This window comes from Macrotis lagotis, chromosome X, assembly GCF_037893015.1.
Source record: "Macrotis lagotis isolate mMagLag1 chromosome X, bilby.v1.9.chrom.fasta, whole genome shotgun sequence".
Taxonomy (NCBI): domain Eukaryota; kingdom Metazoa; phylum Chordata; class Mammalia; order Peramelemorphia; family Peramelidae; genus Macrotis; species Macrotis lagotis.
The window spans coordinates 5,695,427-5,714,224 of record NC_133666.1 but is presented as its reverse complement, the minus strand read 5'-3'; the positions used below and the strand labels follow the sequence as shown (position 1 = coordinate 5,714,224).

At 41.7% G+C, this 18,798-nt stretch overlaps 1 protein-coding gene across 1 annotated transcript in view; it reads left to right on the top strand.

The window, feature by feature from the left end:
• LOC141498588 (uncharacterized) overlaps positions 1–17,898 on the top strand; it is a gene marked incomplete at its 3' end in the record, with an annotated part of 54,178 nt that extends 36,280 nt beyond the window's left edge. Inside the window, exons 2-10 of the mRNA XM_074201794.1 lie at positions 11,534–11,770; positions 11,989–12,099; positions 12,706–12,787; positions 13,039–13,407; positions 14,501–14,641; positions 14,998–15,045; positions 15,418–16,083; positions 16,162–16,205; positions 17,149–17,898. Of these exons, the coding sequence (XP_074057895.1) occupies positions 11,534–11,770; positions 11,989–12,099; positions 12,706–12,787; positions 13,039–13,407; positions 14,501–14,641; positions 14,998–15,045; positions 15,418–16,083; positions 16,162–16,205; positions 17,149–17,898 (2,448 nt within the window). The remainder of the gene's footprint in view (positions 1–11,533; positions 11,771–11,988; positions 12,100–12,705; positions 12,788–13,038; positions 13,408–14,500; positions 14,642–14,997; positions 15,046–15,417; positions 16,084–16,161; positions 16,206–17,148) is intronic.
• Positions 17,899–18,798: the final 900 nt, after the last annotated feature.

Below are 18,798 nucleotides of genomic sequence, written 5' to 3'. Positions count from 1 at the left end.
AGTTCTTCCTTCAAGCATAGACATTCTAAATTTTAATTGCCCTAGATCTCAAATTCTGGCTTCACTTACCATTCTCAATTAAAATGTTTAGATGTGGGAATAACTGCCTAACATGAAAAATCTTTATTTTAAGCTCCCAGTCAACTCCAAATTTACCTCTAGTATGGTTATCTGGAATTCAGAGTTCTAAGATCCTCCAAGATATGGCATTTTTTGGATTGAAAGAAACACCCTATTATGATCTGAATTTCAAATTTTGGAAAAAAGACTATGGATTTGTCAATCTCAATATTAATAGCAATAGCAGACTTTACCAAAGAAATAAATGCAAGGCAGTATATTTTTACAATGTGCTAGTGTTTTGAGTTTGTGCGTCTCATTTTTTAACTGGCAAAAAATTAATCAGTTTTTATATTTTCTATTATTTGTGGTAGATAATGTGAGATTTTTTTAAAAAAGCATCATGACTGCACTAATCAAAAATCCATTAGGGCAGTTAGGTGATACAGTGCATAGAGCACAAGCCCTGGACTCAGGAGGGTGTGAGTTCAAATCCGGCCTTAGACACTCAATAATTGCCTAGCTGCATGATTTGAATAAATGTTTATTCTCAAAAGAACAATTTAGATCTCTTTTGGAGGGGCTTTTGCAAGGCAATGGGATTAAGTGACTTATCCAAGGTCACACAGCTAAGTAAATATTCAGTGTCTGAGACTGGATTTGAACTCTGGTCCATCTGACTCCAGGGCCAGTGTTCTATCCACTGCACTACCTAGCTGCCCCCTTCTTACCCTTTTAAATTACCCTAAACGGGTTGATATTTTTACCCAATAAAAATATAAATGAACATAATTCCTTGACATTTATGATATTTTCTTTTTAAGGATCCTTCTGGAAGAGAGATGATATTTTTTTTAATCTTAGAGTCTCCCAGCAATAACCTATGGCAGTCTTTAGGACATTCAATGTCTGACCCTTTGTGTTCTAGGAGCTATACTTGCTGTAGGTCCCTTCTTCTAAGTGCTCTCTCAACTCTCTCTTCTCCATGGCTCCTTCCAAGTTTGACATTTTGTAAGCTAAAATCTTCCTGCTTGTGAGCATTTTTAACTTCAGACACTGAACATCTCCTCCTCCCAAAACTGACCTCCCTGGTTCTAAGGCAGAATCAAGCTTAGAATTCTGGATTCAAAGTTTCCATCAAGTCCACCTAGTCTTTATCCCAGTTGAGATTTAGGTTGGGACTTATTAGTGACCAATTAGTGAGAGCCACATTGATTTGGTTTTAAAAGCAAGGTCAAGTAGCTCCATTTGAATGTCAGTGTTCATTGATTTAGATATTATTGTAATGCAAATGGGTCTTGCTAATAAGATGTTTTTGATGTTTTGTCTGATTTAAATACTCCATTGGAACGTCATAATTTTGCTAAAATGTCTTTATAATGATTATGTGGAAGCCTTTTATGTTGTAGGGACATCATTTTTATTACCCAATAAATTGTTTGTGGTTGAGAAAGTGAAAAAAATTTTCTATAAATATTTTATTTGTTTTCCAATTACATACAATGGTAGCTTCTACCAATCATTTTTTTTGTGAGGTTTTGAGTTTTACAATTTTTCTCCCTCTCTCCCTTCCCCCTTCCTCCCCCCCCCCAACAGAAGGCAATCTGATATAGGCTTTAATTTGCATCCAAGATAAGCAAAGATCCAACTTGAACTGGTGAGAAAAGAATCAAATCCAAAAGGATGAAAGAAAACATTAGATTTAGCAAAATTACATATTACATAAGACAACTTTTAAAAATTGAAGATAATAAGCTTTGGTCTTCATTTAAGCTCCACAGTTCCTTCTCTGGATGTGGATGTTATTCTCCATCACAAATCCCCTAAACTTGTCCCTGATTACTACACTGATGGAATAAGAAAGCCCATCATGATTGATCATCATCCCATGTTGGTAGGGTGTACAGTGTTCTTCTGCTTCTACTCATCTCAGCAGCAATTCATGCAAGTGAAAGTGAAATTTTTTAAAGCTTCACAACTTTTTTTTTAGAAATTAAATTTAAATAAATGAATGATGTTATAAAAATATATATCTTGGGCTTTTTTTAACTTCCTAAAACTGGTCAATATTTTGACAACTAAGAATATATATGGAATACATCTTTGACAATTATGACATTTTCCTCTCTAAGGCCCCATGTAGAGGAGAGGATTTATATTTTCAGAGCCCTCCCTGCTATAATGTAGAGATGGTTCTAGGACATTCATTCCTGGTCTTACCCTTTGTGTTCTGAAAGTTCTCCTTGATCTGATATTCCATCTAGGTGTCTCACTCTTTTCTCCATGGATAGTACCAGGTCTGAGATTCTGTGTCCTAAAACCCCACTACTTCTCAGAATTTCCCTCAGCCCTTGAAGATTTCCCATGCTTTCTGTCCCTCTCAACACTGACATTCCAAATTCTACAGTCTCATCCAGCTCAGGATTCTGAATTAGAAATTTGCTTCAGGCTCATATGTTCTAGGTTCAATGTAACTACTCCAAAATAGTATATGTGCCTCATTTTCCAAACTAAAATTCAAAGGAGAGATTCATCTCTTAGCTAGGAAATTCAATATTTTGAGTTCTCAGTCTCATCTCAAATCTCTTTCTTATGTGGTACCTAGAACAACACACATCCAGTGTAGTAAGAACCTTCCCAGGTCTGGCCATTTTGATTCTGATATCATATACTCCTATAATCTATTTTTTTCAGTTTTTATTAATAAATTATAAATAAAATACAAACATATTGACTATTATAATGGTTTTAAATTACCAATTAATGATTTTGAAATATAAGTTGTCTCCTTTATGAATCCTTAGTATATAACACTTTGTTTTATGGAAAAATAATTTATATTCATTAGCAAACTACACTAAAGAAAGACCTGTGACTGTGGGATTGAGACTGTGTTTTTCTTAAAATCAGCAAATATTTTGACCCCCTAAGAATATATACATGAATCCAATCTTTGCTATGTATGAGATTTGGCATTCTAAGACCACTCCCAGAGCAGATAATTTATGTTCCTAAATCCCTCTTAGCTATCACATGCTGTAGTCTATAGGACACTGTGTACTTTTATGTTTTTTTTAATATTTTAATTATTTAAGGCAATGGGGTTAAGTGGTTTGCTCAAAGTCACACAGCTCAGTAAATATCAAGTGCCTGAGATCAGATTTGAAATCAGGTCCTCCTTACTGCAGGGCTGGTGCTCTATCCACTGCATCATCTAGCTGCCCCTGTCCTTTTATGTTTTAAGGACTCACCTTGCTCTGATGGTCTTTCTTATCAGTGCTCTATTAATTCTCACAATGCCTTCTTTGCTGCTCCCAGGTCTGACGTTCTGTCTGTAAATATCTCACTGCTTCTGATAATTTACATATTTATCCTTGGTATATCTCCCACTGTCTTCTTTAGGAGTCTTCCCCAACTCTGACAAGCTAGCATCTATAAACTCATCCAAGCTCAGAATTCTGGATTCAAACATTCTTTCATCTCAGAAATTCTACTTTTAAATGTCCTTCCCAATGTAAAGTTATGGTTTCATTTTCTAAACCAAATTGGGAATTTTATAGTCAGGACATACAATCAAAATAGAAAATTCTGTATCCTATATTCTCAAGCACCTCCCATTTTCCCCCATGAATGGTACCTGGAAGAACGGACATTCAGTTTTCTAAGGACAAGATGCTATGTTTTTGGTACGAAGGTCACAACTACTGTGATCTAAATGCATGTTTACTCAGTTTTTGATTTATTGATTATTACAATACACATGTGTCTTATGATTATAAGGATTTTGAAACTTAGGTCTATACCTTACAAGTCTTCTATATGCAAAATGCTGTTTTTGTGATTAAAAATATTCTATATTATATGCAATGGGGATAGGCTTGAGGTATTCCTAATGAAATCAGGGATGAAAAAGGGTGCCCATTATCACCACTACTATTTAATATCATATTAGAAATGGCAGCCTCAGCAATAAGAGAAGAAAAAGAAATGGAAGGAATTAGAATAGGGAAGGAGGAGACAAAACTCTCACTCTTTGCAGATGGCATGATGGTATACCTAGAGAATTCCAAAAAGGCATCCAAAAAACTAGTAGAAATAATTAGCAACTTTGGCAAAGTAGCAAGATATAAAATAAACCTTCATAAATCTACAACATTTCTGTATTATTATTATTATTATTATTATTTGGGGGTGGGGAGTTACAGGGCAAATGGGGCTAGGTGGCCTGCCTAGGGCTGCACAGCTGGGTGATTGTTGGATGTCTGAGGCCAGATTTGGACCTGGGTGCTCCTGACTCAAGTGCCAGTGCTCTGTTCACCACCCAGCTGCCCCTACTATTATTATTACTGTTTTATTTTATTTTGGGTCTTTTGTTCTTTTCGGTTTTTGCAGTGCAATGGGATTGGGGTGGCTTGCACAGGGTCACACAGTGGGTGATTGTTGGGTGTCTGGGGCTGGATTTGGGTTCGGGTGCTCCTGGTTCCAAGGTTGTTGCTCCATCCACTGCACCACCTGGCCATAGCTACCATTATTATTTTTTATTTTTATTTTTATTTTTTTCCTCTCCCTTTTACTTTATCACTCATGCAGGTCTATTTTTGGGGGGGAGGGGGTATTATGTTTACTCTTAAACAAGAATATTTTAGTAATGTATAAAAAATTATTTGTACAAAATAAGAATAGATAAATAAATGAGAAATGAGAAAAAAAATTTCCTTCAAGCTCAGACATTCTAGCTTCTAAATGTCTTTACAGATCTAAAATTCAAGATTCACCCTTCCCAAATGGGACTTACAGAAGCAGGCCTTATTTCCCAGCTAGGAAATTCTGTATTCTATGCTCCCAGTCATCTCCAACTCTCATCCTTAAATAATGACTAGAAGCCTAGACACTCAGTGTTCTCAGGACCATCCAACATATGACATTTTTAAATCTGAAAAACACCCTCCTATTATTAAAAATATTTTATGTTTGTATTTTTTAGTGATTTATTACAGAGCGTGTAAGTCTAATGCAAAGATTACAAAGCATATTCCCTGTCCATTATGAGTCCTAATACCGTAAAACCACATTTTTTTATCAAAAAATAAACTACATTCAGTATTATTAATAGTAGCATCAATATCAGTCTTTACCAAAGAAAGATCTTCATGCAATTGCATTGCTTTTGGTGTTCAGGTTTAGGGGATTTTTTGACTGGCAAAAATATACACCACTATTTTCACCATAGCCTTTTGGTTGTGTGCATAAATATTATGAGACTTTTTTAAAAAGCATCACCAATGCATAATATGATTTATCTCACAGGAAAAATCTACTTTCTTCTTGCTTTTAATTACCTAAAACAATTCAATATTTGGGCCCTCTAAGAATATATATTTATGTAAACCCTTGACATTTATAAGATTTTCCATTCTCAGGCTGTTTCCTGATCAAATGATTTATATTCTCAGAGCCCTCCCAGCCATTAACCATAGATTTTCATATCATTCCAAGATCTAACTTTTTCAGTTATAAGGGCTCTCTTAACTCTGCTATCTCTTCTTCTAAGTACTCTCCATCTCTCATTTTCTTTTCCTTGTTTACTTCTAAAAGTTTTTGACTGTTTTCATTTTCATCCCAAACATCTCGCTCACTCTCTATTCTAGTCTCTCACAGTGGGAACAATGCAGGTCAAATCAATGGATTAGAAATTCCACTCAAGTATAGCTATGCTAGAATGTAAGTTCTTTCCCCAAGGAGATTTTTCTGGATTCATTTTCATTTCACACTTGGACTCTCAAAGGTGTGATTTAGATCCCAGATGAGAAATTTTGCTCTAGCTACAACATTCCCAATTAAGAGGTAACTGTATGACCTTGAGCAACTCACTTAATCCCATTGCCTTACCAAAAAAAAGAGATAACTGGAAGTACTCCATAACATTCAATATTCTAAGGATTGGCCATCTCTGAAATATTTTGTTTGAAGCCTACAACATTCTCCATTATAAAAGTTTTTGTTGTCTTTTACTTTTGTTATTTATTGCATATTATTACACTATACAATGAGTCTTGTCAATATAATCATTTTTAATATGTGCCATGGACCTTTGAAACCCTATGTAAAGAACAATATGTTTACATGTAAAACACAGTATATTGATGATCATGATGTAATTGGAATGGACAGTAAGACTGCAGATGTCTCTTTGCTATCACTGAGGCAGAACTCTGTTGCTTTAACCATACTCAGATCTGCGGCCCCAGTCTCAGGAAAAGGAGTAGAAGGACAATGGACTTTACTGTTGTAGCAGAGCAGGAACCCTTCTCACAATTCCAGGGCAGAGGGGAGTGCTTGTGATCACCCATAGAACCAAAGCACATGCCAGGAGAGTAGTTATAAAACCCAGGAGGAATTGAAAACTTGTAGGTCCCTGGGAGTAGCTCTGAAAACAACTGCAAAAATCCTCAAAAGTTTGGGACAATGCGTTCTCCTCCCTGGAAGCAGAGCCCCACCTTAACAAAGAGGTAAATCAAGTCATAGGCTAGAGAAATGAGCAAACAACAGAAGGAAAAGAATCTGACCACAGATAATTACTTTGGCCCTATGGAAGTTCAAATAACATTCAGAAGATGACAAAGTCCAAGTTTCCGCACCCGAAGCCTCAAAGAAAAATATGAATTGGTCTCAGGCTATGGAAGAGGCTAAAAAATATTTTGAAAAATCAAGTAAGGGAGCCAGAGGAAAATAGAGAAAGGAGAGTTATATGGGAAAATCATGAAAATTGAATCAGCAGCTTGGTGAAGCAGATATAAAAATTAATGAAGACAATAACATCTTTAAAAATTTTGGATCAAATGGAAAAATGGCCCAAAAGGCCAATAAGGAGAAGAATGTCTTAAAAAGCAGAATTTTCCAAATGGAAAAGGAGATTCAAAAGCTCTTAGAATGGAATTAAGGGAGACTGATGACTTTGGGAGAAATAAAGAAACACCAAAACAAAACCAAAAGAAGAAAAACCATAGAAGAAAAAGTGAAATATTTTATTGGAAAAACAATTGACCTAGAAAACAATCTAGGAGAGGTAATTTAAAAATATTGGACAACCTGAAAGCCATGACCAAAAAAATCATTTTTCAAAATATTATCCTGGAAAACTGCCCTGATATCCTTGAAGCAGAGGGTGAAATAAAAATTGAGAGAATTCACCTATCACCTCATGAAAGAGATCCCAAATGAGAACTGTGAGGAATATTATAGCCAAATTTCAATACTCCCAAATCAAGGAGAAAATTTAGCAAGCAGCTAGAAAGAAACAATCCAAATATTGTAGAGCTACAGTCAAGATAGCACAAGATTTAGCAGCCTCTTAAAACTTCTCTGAGGTACCACCTCACACCTCTCAGACTGGCCAATATGACCAAAAAGGATAATGATCATTGTTGGAAGGGTTGTGGGAAATCTGGGACACTATTAAATTGTTGGTGGAGCTGTGAACTCATCCAACCTTTCTGGAGAGAAATTTGGAACTATGCCAAAAGGGCAACAAAAATGAGCATACCCTTTGACCCAACAACACCACTACTGGGTCTATACCATGAAGAGATGATGAAAAAGGATAAAAACATCACTTGTACAAAAATATTCATAGTGGCCTTGTTTGTGGTGGCAAAGAATGGGAAATCAAGTAAATGTCCTTCAATTGGGGAATTGCTTAGCTAACTGTGGTATATGTATGTCATGGAACACTATTGTTCTATTAGAAACCAGGAGGGATGGGAATTCAGGGAAGCCTGGAAGGATCTGCATAAACTGCTGCTGAGTGAGATGAGCAGAACCAGAAAAACACTGTACACTCTAACAGCAACATGGGGGTGATGATCAACTTTGATGGACTCGCCCATTCCATCAGTGCAACAACCAGGGACAATTTGGGGCTTTCTGCAATGGAGAATACCATCTCTATCAGAGAAACAACTGTGGAAATTGAACAAAGTTCAAGGACTATTCCCTTTAATTTAGAAAAAAAACGGATATCTTATAGTCTGATGTTGTTATCTCTTTTTGTTTCTTCCTTAAGGATATGATTTCTCTCTCATCACACTCAATTTAGATCAATCCACAACATGGAAAAAATGTAAAGACTGGCAAATTGCTTTCTGTGGGTGGGTGTAGGGAAGTAAGATTATGGGGGAAAATTGTAAAACTCAAGGACTCAAATAAAATCTTAAAAAAAGATTTAGCAGCTTCTACATTAAGGCATCATAGGGCTTGGAATATGATATTCCAGAAGGCAAAAGAACTTGGATTACACCCAGAAAAACTGAATATATTCTTTCAGAGGAAAAGATGAATATTCAATGAAACAGGGTTCTTCCCAACTTTTGTGATGAAATGAGCATAGCTGAATAGAGAGTTTAATCTTCAAAGTACAGGACTCAAGTGAAGCATAGGTAGACAGGAAGGGCAAATTATGAGAGATTTAATGTTGAGCTGCTTATATTCCTGCATGGGAAGAAGATACTGATAACTCATAAGAACCTTCTCATTTATTAGGGAAGTTGGAAGGAGCATACAAGGCACGAGAGGGAACTGAACATGAGGGTATAATATATTATAAAGATGGAGTTAATGGGTGAGAAAGGAATGTACTAGGAGAAAGGGAAAGTAAAGTTATTTCACATAAAAGAGGCAAGGAAAAGTTTTTGCAATGGAGTGAAAGACAGGGTAGGTGAAGAGAATGAGTGAGCTTTCATTCTCTTCAGAAGTGCTCAGAGAGGGAATAACATACACACTCAATTGGGTATAGAAATTTATCTTAACATAGAGGAAAGGAGGAGAGGAAAGGGATGGGAGAAAGGGGACAGGAAGAGGGGAGGGTGAATGTAAGTGATAGAAGAAAGGGAAGATCATGGGAGAAGGTAGTCAGATACAACATAGTTTTGAGGAGGGACAGGGTGAAAGGAGAGACAATAGAGTACATGGGGCTGGGGAGGAATGGGACAGAGGGAAATGCAGCTAGCAATAGCAAATGTGGGAAAAACATTGAAGCAATTTCTCTGTTGGAATTATAATAAAGAATACCATGCATCCCAAAGACAGAGTTGATGGTGTCTGAATACATACTGAAGCATAGTTTGCTTTTTTACTCTATTTTTTTTGAGGTTTCTCTTTAGGGGGAGTGGGTTATGTTTACTTTTACAATGTTTTTAAACACTATACATTGTTAACCTATGCTAACTAAGGTCCTTTCTCAACAGGAGGAATGGGGTGGGAGGAAGGGAGAGAAATTGGAACTCAAGGTTTCAGAAGTAAATTTTGAAACTTGTTTTTGCATATAACTGGGGGGGATAAAGTAAAATTAATTTTTTAAATTGTTTTTACAATTGTTTTTAAAATACTAAATTGTTTTTAAAATACTAAATTAAAAATATTTTCACAAAACAAAAAGAATTATGGAGTGAATGCAGACCAAAGCATACTATTTTCACTTTTTAAAATTGTTTTTATGTTTCCTTGCTCATGTTTTTTTTTTCCTTTTGTTCTGATTGTGCTTTCACAACATAACTAATATGGAAATATGTTTAACTTGATTGTATATGTATTACTATATCAGATTATTCATAGTGCAGGAGAAGGAGGAGGGAAAGGAGGGAAGCAGAAAATATGGAGATCAAAATCATACAAGGAATGAATGTTGAAAACTAGCTTTATATGTAATTGGAAAAAATAAAAACTTAAAAATTTGAAAAGAAAAAAAATTTTGCCACATACATACCATGTGCACACATAAGAGAGGTTTTAAGAGGAAGCAATAAATTTCAGTTACAAGACATCTATACAATAATGTCTATCCATTGTTTTTACAACTGAACAGCTTTTTGTGCCTTCCTTGCTTGTTGGTTTTTCCGTAGAATAGCAGCTTGTAGATTAAAGTCTTGTAAGGCTTTGTCAGCTCTAGTTCTAATGAACTTGTTGGTGAACTCACCCAGGTCCTTTCAGCTCCCTCAGTTTCCATTAGTGACTGAGAGGATGGTATCTTAGACTCTAAAACCTCTGAAAACCTTGTCCGTTATATAGCTCAGAGTCTATGGGTGATATCTTAACCAGTCTTTTAATATTCTTAGGCCTTAGTTTACCTTAAAGTCACAGGAAGGATTTGTCTTTTTTTGTTAAAAAAATTGTATTTTAACTTAAATGCACATAGAGGAAAGAAGTTTCCCATGTCCACAGAAAACTATAAGAAAGAATTTAATATAAAACAATAAATTTCGGTGTCAAGTAATCTATATAATAAAGACAACCATTGTTTTCAAAGTTGAGATGCTTTTTTTGCAACTTGTATTTTAGATCTTTCTGAAGTTTTGTGAGCTCTAGGTCAAGGAGCCTGAAATGATCTCACCAGGTTTCTTCATCTTCCTAGACCTGAGTTTCCCTTAATGTGTGTGTGTGCAGGAGGAGGGTTTCTCTTGGACGCTAAAACATCCTAAGGCCTTTTCTGCTCAGTGCCTAAAAGCCTATTGGTGACTTCACTCAGGTCTTTTCACTTTCCTAGGCCTCAATTTCCTTTTCCATCTCTGAAGGTTTTGTCAACTCTGTACCTAAAAGCCTGAGGTAATGAGACAATAGTCACTCAGCTACCTTGGGTTGTGTTTACCTTAAAGTCACACAAGAGACGTGGACTCTAAGGGCTCTGAAGATCTTTTCAGGTCTTGGCCTAGGACCCTATGGGTGACCTCAAGCAAGTCACATCAGCTCCCTAGGACTCAGTGTCCCCTGTAGTAATTAGAAGGACTACCACTCCAAAACTTCTGGAGCCTTTTTCAGGCAGATACTTAGGAAAGTGTTGATGATCTCACATAGGTCTCTTCAGTTCCCTAGGCCTCAGTGTCCCTTTTAGGAAACATCAGGATTTTTTGTTCCAAACCTCTGAAAACATCAGTCTAGTCCCCTCTCTACCTAAGAGCCTGTAGGTGATCTCCCACAGGACTCGTCAGTTCATTGAACCGCAGTTTCTCCAGCAGTCCTAATAGGGATGAGGGTTTTGCAGACTAAGGTCTGTGAAGGAGTTGTCATGTCTAGGCCGCAGTTTGCAGTCACAATGGAGTTAGTGGGGAGGGGTGACTCAACTTCTCCTATTTGTGCGAGCCTTTCCAGCTCTCTCTCTGTATACATATCTCCAAGCATCTGTGGCTTATCTCACACAGGTCTCTGCACTTTCTTGGCCCTGTTAGAACAATACCTCAGAGTGAGTGGGTGACTTCCCACAGGTCTTGTCAGTTCCCTAGGCCTCAGTTTCCCCTGTAGTAATCAGAAGTTCTTGTATTAGAAAAGGTCCTGTCACCCCATTCCTCAAACATTGTGGGTGAGCTCCCACAAGTCACTTCTGTTCCCTAGACCTGTTTCCCTTGCAGTCACTGCGGGGGTGAGGGGCAGTGTTGGGGCTTCTCAGATGACTGAAGACCCTGTTGGCTCAATGGTGCAATGCTAGTGGGTGCGCTCCCAGCAGCCCTTGCAGAGCCCCGGGCCTCAGTTTCCCTTACGGTCACAGAGGGAGGAGGAGCTTTCTGAGTTTATTCTCCCCCGACAACAGTCTCTGGTCCGCCCTGTTTCTCTGGCAGCAGCAGCGGGGCTCACGGGGGTGGTCCGAGCCCGGGTGCTCTGGGCCGTGTGTCAGCTGACCCCCAGCACGGTTACAGCCCGGACGCTGCACCAATCAGAGAGGGCCGTCTGAGGCCGGGGCAGGGGGGGCGGTGCTTTCCCTTCCCGCCATCAGCACCCTCCCCCACTGTGTTCTAGAAAGCTCCAACGGGAACCCACACCAGGCTGTCCCTGATTGGTCCCAGCGCCCACGCTGGCCAATCATGGTGTAACATGGCCTTGCGAGAATGCAGAAGCAGCCAATGAGAGCATGACTTTCAAGGGCCCCTCCGCTCCCCGGAGCAGTGCAGGGCGCATGCGCCCAGATCCAGGCCTGGGGCGGTGGCGTTCTCCTACTTAGGGGCGCCCCGGGATTCCCCCTCCTCGGGGCGGGAAAGCCGCGGCCAGACCCCTCGGGTGAGTTATCTGGGATTCCTGGGCTCCCTCGTCTCCCGGGGAGGACCAGGGGCCGCGGGCCTCGAGGGGGGCTTTCCGGGAGCCCCTCGGGGCCTCCCCTGGGCCCTGTGGTGGCTCTGAGGGCCGGAGGCTCCTTGCAGTGCCCCCCCAGAGGAGTCCCGGGAGAGGGTGTGGCTGGGGGCGGGGCCACAGCCTGGCTCCGCCCCCACCGCGGGGCTCCCTTCCCCTGCACCCCCCAAGGAGAGGAGGGGTCCCCTGCGGCCTCTCAGGACCGGGTGGTCCCCACATCGTGGAAGAGGCGGGCTGGGGGCGACCCCTCGCCCTGCTCTCGTGCCCTGGGGCTTCTGCAGACCCACAGAAGCCGACACACTGGATCAAGGTCACGGGCGTGTAGGTGGCAGAGCCAGCCCTGGGGCCGTCCGCCCCGGGGGTCTCTCCTCCCTGGCCTCGGCCCAGATCTCCCAAGGAGGGAATCCCGGGCCCAGCTTCTGTGCTAGGTGCCCTCCTTTCTGAAAGGCGCCACGTTCCACCCCCCCCATTCTAGAGCATTCCATGTCTGACCAGCTCGTGCTGACCTTGTGTTCTCCTCCCCTTCCCCCAACTCAGGTCATGCCGGCCCCACCATGGGTGGACAAGGAGCCTGTGGGACTGCTGCATCTGTTCAACGACGACCGAGGCCCTGACACAAGTCAGTGACGGCACAGGCAGGGCGGGGGGCAGCCTTCCTTTTCATGACTCTGTGGGCCCCGATAGCCACCCTCCCCCAGAGAGTGCACATTCTCTGTCTTTTCCAACGAAAATACTTGATCTTCCTCAGTGGTTTTCCCAGACAAGACATAAATGCATAATGAAGGAAGACAAAGAGAAAACTCAGTAAAGAGCAGGAATGGGGCAGATCTCTGACCTGGAAGTGATAACTCTGCCAATTTGTGCCTCCAGGTTTCCTGCTGTACCCTGGGGAGAATGTGATCAGTCGAATAACACAGTTTACTGTGGTGCTGCCTTTCCCATCCATCTCCAGACTACATGCAGTAATTGAGATTCCCCCTGCACGTGGGGCACCTGTCCTTCGAGACTGTAATAGCCTCAATGGTACATACCTCTTCAGACCTCACAGACGTCTCAGGCCTCAGGTGAACTACCAGTTGAGAGATGGAGACTTGGTACTCTTTGCTGACCTGCTTTGCAAGTATCACCAACTGAATGCTCCCCTCCTTCCAGTTCCCCAAGAGAAGCTTCTTGTTCCTGTGGGGGGAAGGGCTCTGTTACAGGGGACTTTATTGGACGAAGATTCAAACAAGGAAAGAGGTAAATATTAGGTGGCACGAAGTGGGTCGATTGGGAAAAGAGCCTACATAATAGGAACAAAGGTCATTTCTCCCTAAGTTCCTTCCTGCCTTCCTTCCTTCCTTCCTTCCTTCCTTCCTTCCTTCCTTCCTTCCTTGCTCTTTCTTATTCTTTTCTTCTTGTGCTGGGAGGGGATGCTATACAAACACCTGCTAAGATATCTTGACATTTACAAACCTCCAAATCACTCAGACTCTCTTTTATTGGTAAAAGTCATTTAGTCCATGTTTGACCCTGATTGGTTCGACATGAAGATAAATAGTCAGTTTTTGCTATGTTTCCATAAGTCCTATGGGTCATCCCCTCATAGATTGATTTTTTTTGAATATGCAACTGTCTCTTCGTGGTTCTTTTCTTTTTCCCTGCTTTAATCATTGAGAAAGCGTAAATATCTTACGCTCTCAACTTCAGTTTTTTCAGGGTGTGGGGAAGAAGGGGACGTGGTCCTTCTTGTCCCCTTTTCCTGAACTCTCTCTTACCGCACGTATAGCACTGAATAGAAAGTGCCTCAGTCAAAAGTGATCTAGAAAAGCCCTCGCTTAAAAAGTCTAAGGTCTCTCACTGCCTCCAGGGCTGTCTCCACACATTCTAATTTCTATCTGAATACTGGTCGCAGATGGTTCTGAGGACAAAGGGTGACTGGTCACTTTGCAGAGTTTCACTCTCTGAAATCTACTTCTGCATGGCATGGCATTGCCTCCCTGATGTCATGTTATTCTTCAAAAGTGAAGAAGAAATATAAGTCATCAGTGAAACAGGTGACTGTAGGTCTCAATAGGACCTCAGTTGTAGCAGCTTTCTTTTGGACTCAACCTTTTATCCTGGAAAGACACAGGCACATATTTGAAGGAGGAGAGTCTTTTAGTGCGAAAGGCTAAAATACATTTGTACACGTGCCAGTCTAAAACCACTAGCAGTGCTACCGCCAGTGAAGAAATCTATTCCAGTGGCACCACCTAAATTTAATGTGGGGACAGATGAGGTAATACCCTTAGTTGGAAAAAACAATGCAGCTCTAAAAGAGGAGGAGCCCCCCACCTTATTCTCTTCACAGTACATCTTGAGAAGGATCAACACCCCATTGATGGAGATGGAAGCCACGATACAGGTGCACATGGCACTGAATCTCTGACATGGATGAAGAGCAGTCACCTTTCAGCTGAAGCCAACAGTGTGCAAGAGTGGGTCCCAGGAGGTGAGCAAATGGAGCTGACCATTGTGAAAATGAATAGCCAGGGTAAGGGACATATAACCAATCTAGAAACGAGCTTATCAACCTTCCCAAAGGATACCACAGTAAGCACAGTGGTGGAAACAAGACCATTAGACATGTCAGACCCTGTACTTTGCGAAGGACCCCAGAATTATTTGGAAGGGGATTGTGATCCAGATGTGGGAGGTGCTGAAGACAGTCAGAATAAAAGGGATTGGGAGTTTTCCCCTCTCTTTCCCTCCAAGCCCAACCTTCTTTAGAAAACAAAAAGGTGGAATTGAGTGGCCGTTGCTGGACTAAGAGTTTTTTCAACTTCTTTTCAAATTCTTCATATCTAGATTTGCAAAATGCCCAGTGCCTTGTCAGAGTGAATTACAACCGTGAAGGTGAGACCCACACTGGAAACAGGTCCCCGGATCCCTATACGGAATAAGAGATCTCTCATTGTATGCCTAGGGGGGATGACCTGGAAGGGAAAGTGCCCCAGGGTGAGGGTAGGGCTCTTGTGGCTGAACCTTAGTTCCTGGGAGATGGTAAGGCTCTCTTTCTTTGGACAAGAGTAGTATTTGAAAGAGGAGCCCAGGAACTCTCCAGTTTACCCTGGGTTTAAGACTTCACTTAGAATCTGGTGCACCCAAGTATCTGGGCCTCCCCAAATCTGAAGCCATTAATTTCTCCCCTCCCTCCTCTGCATTATCTTGTGTTTTAATGAAGACTCTATAAAGCTTATTATATTTTGTTTCTGTAACATCTCTCAGGGCCTTTCTGCTCAGAGCAGTCAGAGCCATCAGGAGCTCAACCCAATGACTTCTGCATTGTAAACCATGAAGCTTGCCACTCGCCACCTTGGACATCCTTGGATCTACAGCCTGGGAGCTCCAGAAAAGCAGCATTCTCGAGTAGGCGAGACACAGAGAAGCGAAATGAAGAGATCCAGGCACAATGTATGAAAAATGACATGGAGAACCAGGTGATACAAATAGAAACACCTAGAATAGCACCAGAGTGGGGAAAAAGGGAAATGGGGACCTTGAAGAGAAAGACACTGGCAAATGAGGCAAAGAGATCCAAGAGAAAATGTGTGAGTCCAGGGGCACACAGAGAGATACCAGAAAGAGGACAGATATGGATAGCAGGTAGAGAGAAGCAGAAAATTATCCCAGAGAGAAACATCGTAAAAGGCTGTGGTAAAACAAAGACAGAAAAGAAGGGAATGGAGAGACAAATCACTGACGAAGACACATTTGAGTTTTGGGCGCCAGGAAAAAGGACCCAAGCACAGGCCATGGAAACAAAGGCCCCCAGAAAAACGCTTCAGCAAGAGGCAGAGGGACAGCTATCAGAAGAGTATGACCAGGAGGAAGAAGCCCTGCAGGGGTTTCCCAGAAACCCCCAAATCCTCAGTGATAGCAGACATCAGAGAGGTGAGTGATAGAGGAAACCTTAATTTCATTGCCTGTAAAGTTCCCAAGAGCGCAAACTGATAAACTCTTCTTCCCCAGGCCTCCATGACAGAAAAGTACTGCCTCATGTGGACGTGTCAATGGTAAGAGCTCCTCCTCTCTGCTCCCTACCTCTGCTTTCTTGTCCACCACGCATTTCTAGAAAATCTTTAATTTGTCCCCACCCTGAGCTCCTGATGCTCTCTATAGTCCTTTCATCCATTTCTCTCTTTCCCCTTGTCATTTCCGGCATTCCCATTCCCCTACTCTCTTTGGTTATTCCCCATCCTCTAATTTCCAGTTAGCGGGCTCCCCCAATTTCACAGTCTCATTGGTTATGACTGTCTTTCTACCTCAGGCTGTCTCAGGAAATGAAAGTCATATGTGTAAGATTTCATTTTTCAGTCAGATGGAATGTTCCTATGGTCCTAAGGGGGCAGCAGCAAAGGTAGATGGCCATGCCTCTTCTTAAAAATCATTGCCATGGATCAAATAATGGTTTCTGAGGGCAAATCATTTGCTACTAGACTGGAATTACTGCTCCTGAGACTCTTTGGGTCTGGGGGTGCTTGACTGTCTCCATCAGTTCTGATGGGAGGTACCAATCAAAGTAGAGTTGATGGTTTCACAGACTAAACCAGTCTGTCTCTCAACTTACCCTCAAGGGGTGACTTAATTTGTTGCTTCAGAAGAGGTGGCTTGCCTTTCTTGTGGGGGTGGGGTTAGGGTTAGCTTGGCTGGGGTAGCGGTCATTTGGAATTGTTGGGAAGTCTAGTCTCATCCACTGAAGCAGAATTTCCAGTCCGTGGCTAGAGCAGAACCTGGAACAATGATTTGGGGAGCGCAGCCACACAAGTTGTCAAGTTTTTGCTTTCTGTCATGAGGAAGGAGGGTACATTCTCTCTGACAACTTTGGGTAGTTCTTTCCTTTGAAGAGCTGTCAGTATGATGAGGGAAAGACCAAACAGGATCAAATGCAAATTATGAGAGTATGAGCTTGAATACATTAATCCTGTTGTCCTTAATCAGGATCCCCTTTTTCTGCAGGATCCATTTTATCCGCATTCCTCAGATGTACCTATTTTAGCCCCTAAAGCTGCAGTCCCTGAAGCCTCACCCCCGGAATGGAGTTCCAGAATCACCCAGAGTGGAAAGAGGAGAACATACAATCCGTTCTATTTGTCTTCCTCTCCAGCTCCTCAGCCATCACCTGTCTTTGGAAGGGGAAAGGGAAGGGGCAGAGGCAGGCCAAGGGGCAGGGGAAGGGGAAGAGCAAGTCAGCAGGGGATCATTAGGGCCCCAAATATGGAATGTCTCCTCCCTCAGGATTCTAGAGGCAAATCAGAATCTTCTGTCCAAAAGGACACACAGAAGCCTTTCAGTTTCTCCTCTGTACCAGCTACCCACTTGGCCCCTCAGTTCATACTCAATGATTTGCCCATAATGGGCAATCCCCAAATTCCGTTTCTTCAAAGCTGGAAATGGGGGCCCCCCATAACCACCCCAGAGCCCTCTGCTTCTCTAACAGCTGAGTCACCTGCCCCTGGAGCTTCCTGGAACCCCTGGGTAGGGACAGTGTGTATGACTGGGTCTACTGGGAAGGCCCAGCCTGAGTTCCAAGGCTGGAATCAGGCTCCAACTTCCAAGGAACCATTTTCATGCCTCAAGACAAGGGGGAGGGGGCGGCCCAGAAAACAAGCAGCCAGCAGGAAAGAGGAAGATAAGCCAAATGACTTCAAGGTAAGATGTGGGAGAAAAATTGGCATTAACTCAGCAGGAGGTGACCACACTGAGAACTCATTGGGATCTTTCTTCCTCCCAGGCCAACACACAGGCCCCTGTGCGGGTTGCAGATATAGCAGTCAGGGGCAAGCCTCGCCGGGGTGTGGGACGCCCTAGACTCAGTGAAGAAGAAAAAGCTCTCCGGTTAGAGAGAAGAATTGGAAGGAAAAGCAGAGGGTTTTTGTAAGTAATGGGAATAGATCCTTTGTAAGGTAGAAGCCTTTAAGAGGAGACCATGGAGAGATGGGGGCTTGCTGGGCTTCAGTGAATGATGACTTCTTTTCCTCCAGGTGCTCTTCACAGGTGGAGGCAGAAGGAGAACACACTGTGATGGCACTGGATGGAAGTCTGGTTAGTTCTGTGCCAGAAGCTTCCAACGTGGTGACAGATTGAGAGGATTTGGACCTTGAATAAGGAACCTGGCATAGAGTAATGATCATGGAGCCCAGTTTCAGAAACGTGTCAACAGTGGGCCTGTCATTGCAACTAACTGCTTAAACTAGGTCCCTTTATAGTCATTATAGGGGCTTGTCTTCTTAGGCCTCTACAAATTTTGTCAGCTCGAAAAGCCTACAGGAAATCACAAAAATGTCCTTTAACATCCCTGCACTTCAGTTTGCTTTAAAATCACAGGATGGTCTTGTGTGAGTTTTTTGTGAATTTTTTTTAAAATTTTAAATGGAAATAGAAGTGGAGAAAAGAGAAATCCTTTGCCATGTACTCTGAATATGATAAAAGATAGTGTAATATGAGAAGAAATTTCCATTACAAGTAATCTACATAATAAAGATCAACCATTGTTTATAAAACTGAAAATTTTTTCTGCTTATTTGTTGGTTGTCTTATGGTTTAGCTACTTGTATTTTAAATCCTTTCCAGATCTTGTCCTCTCTAGGTCTAAGATTCTGCCATGAT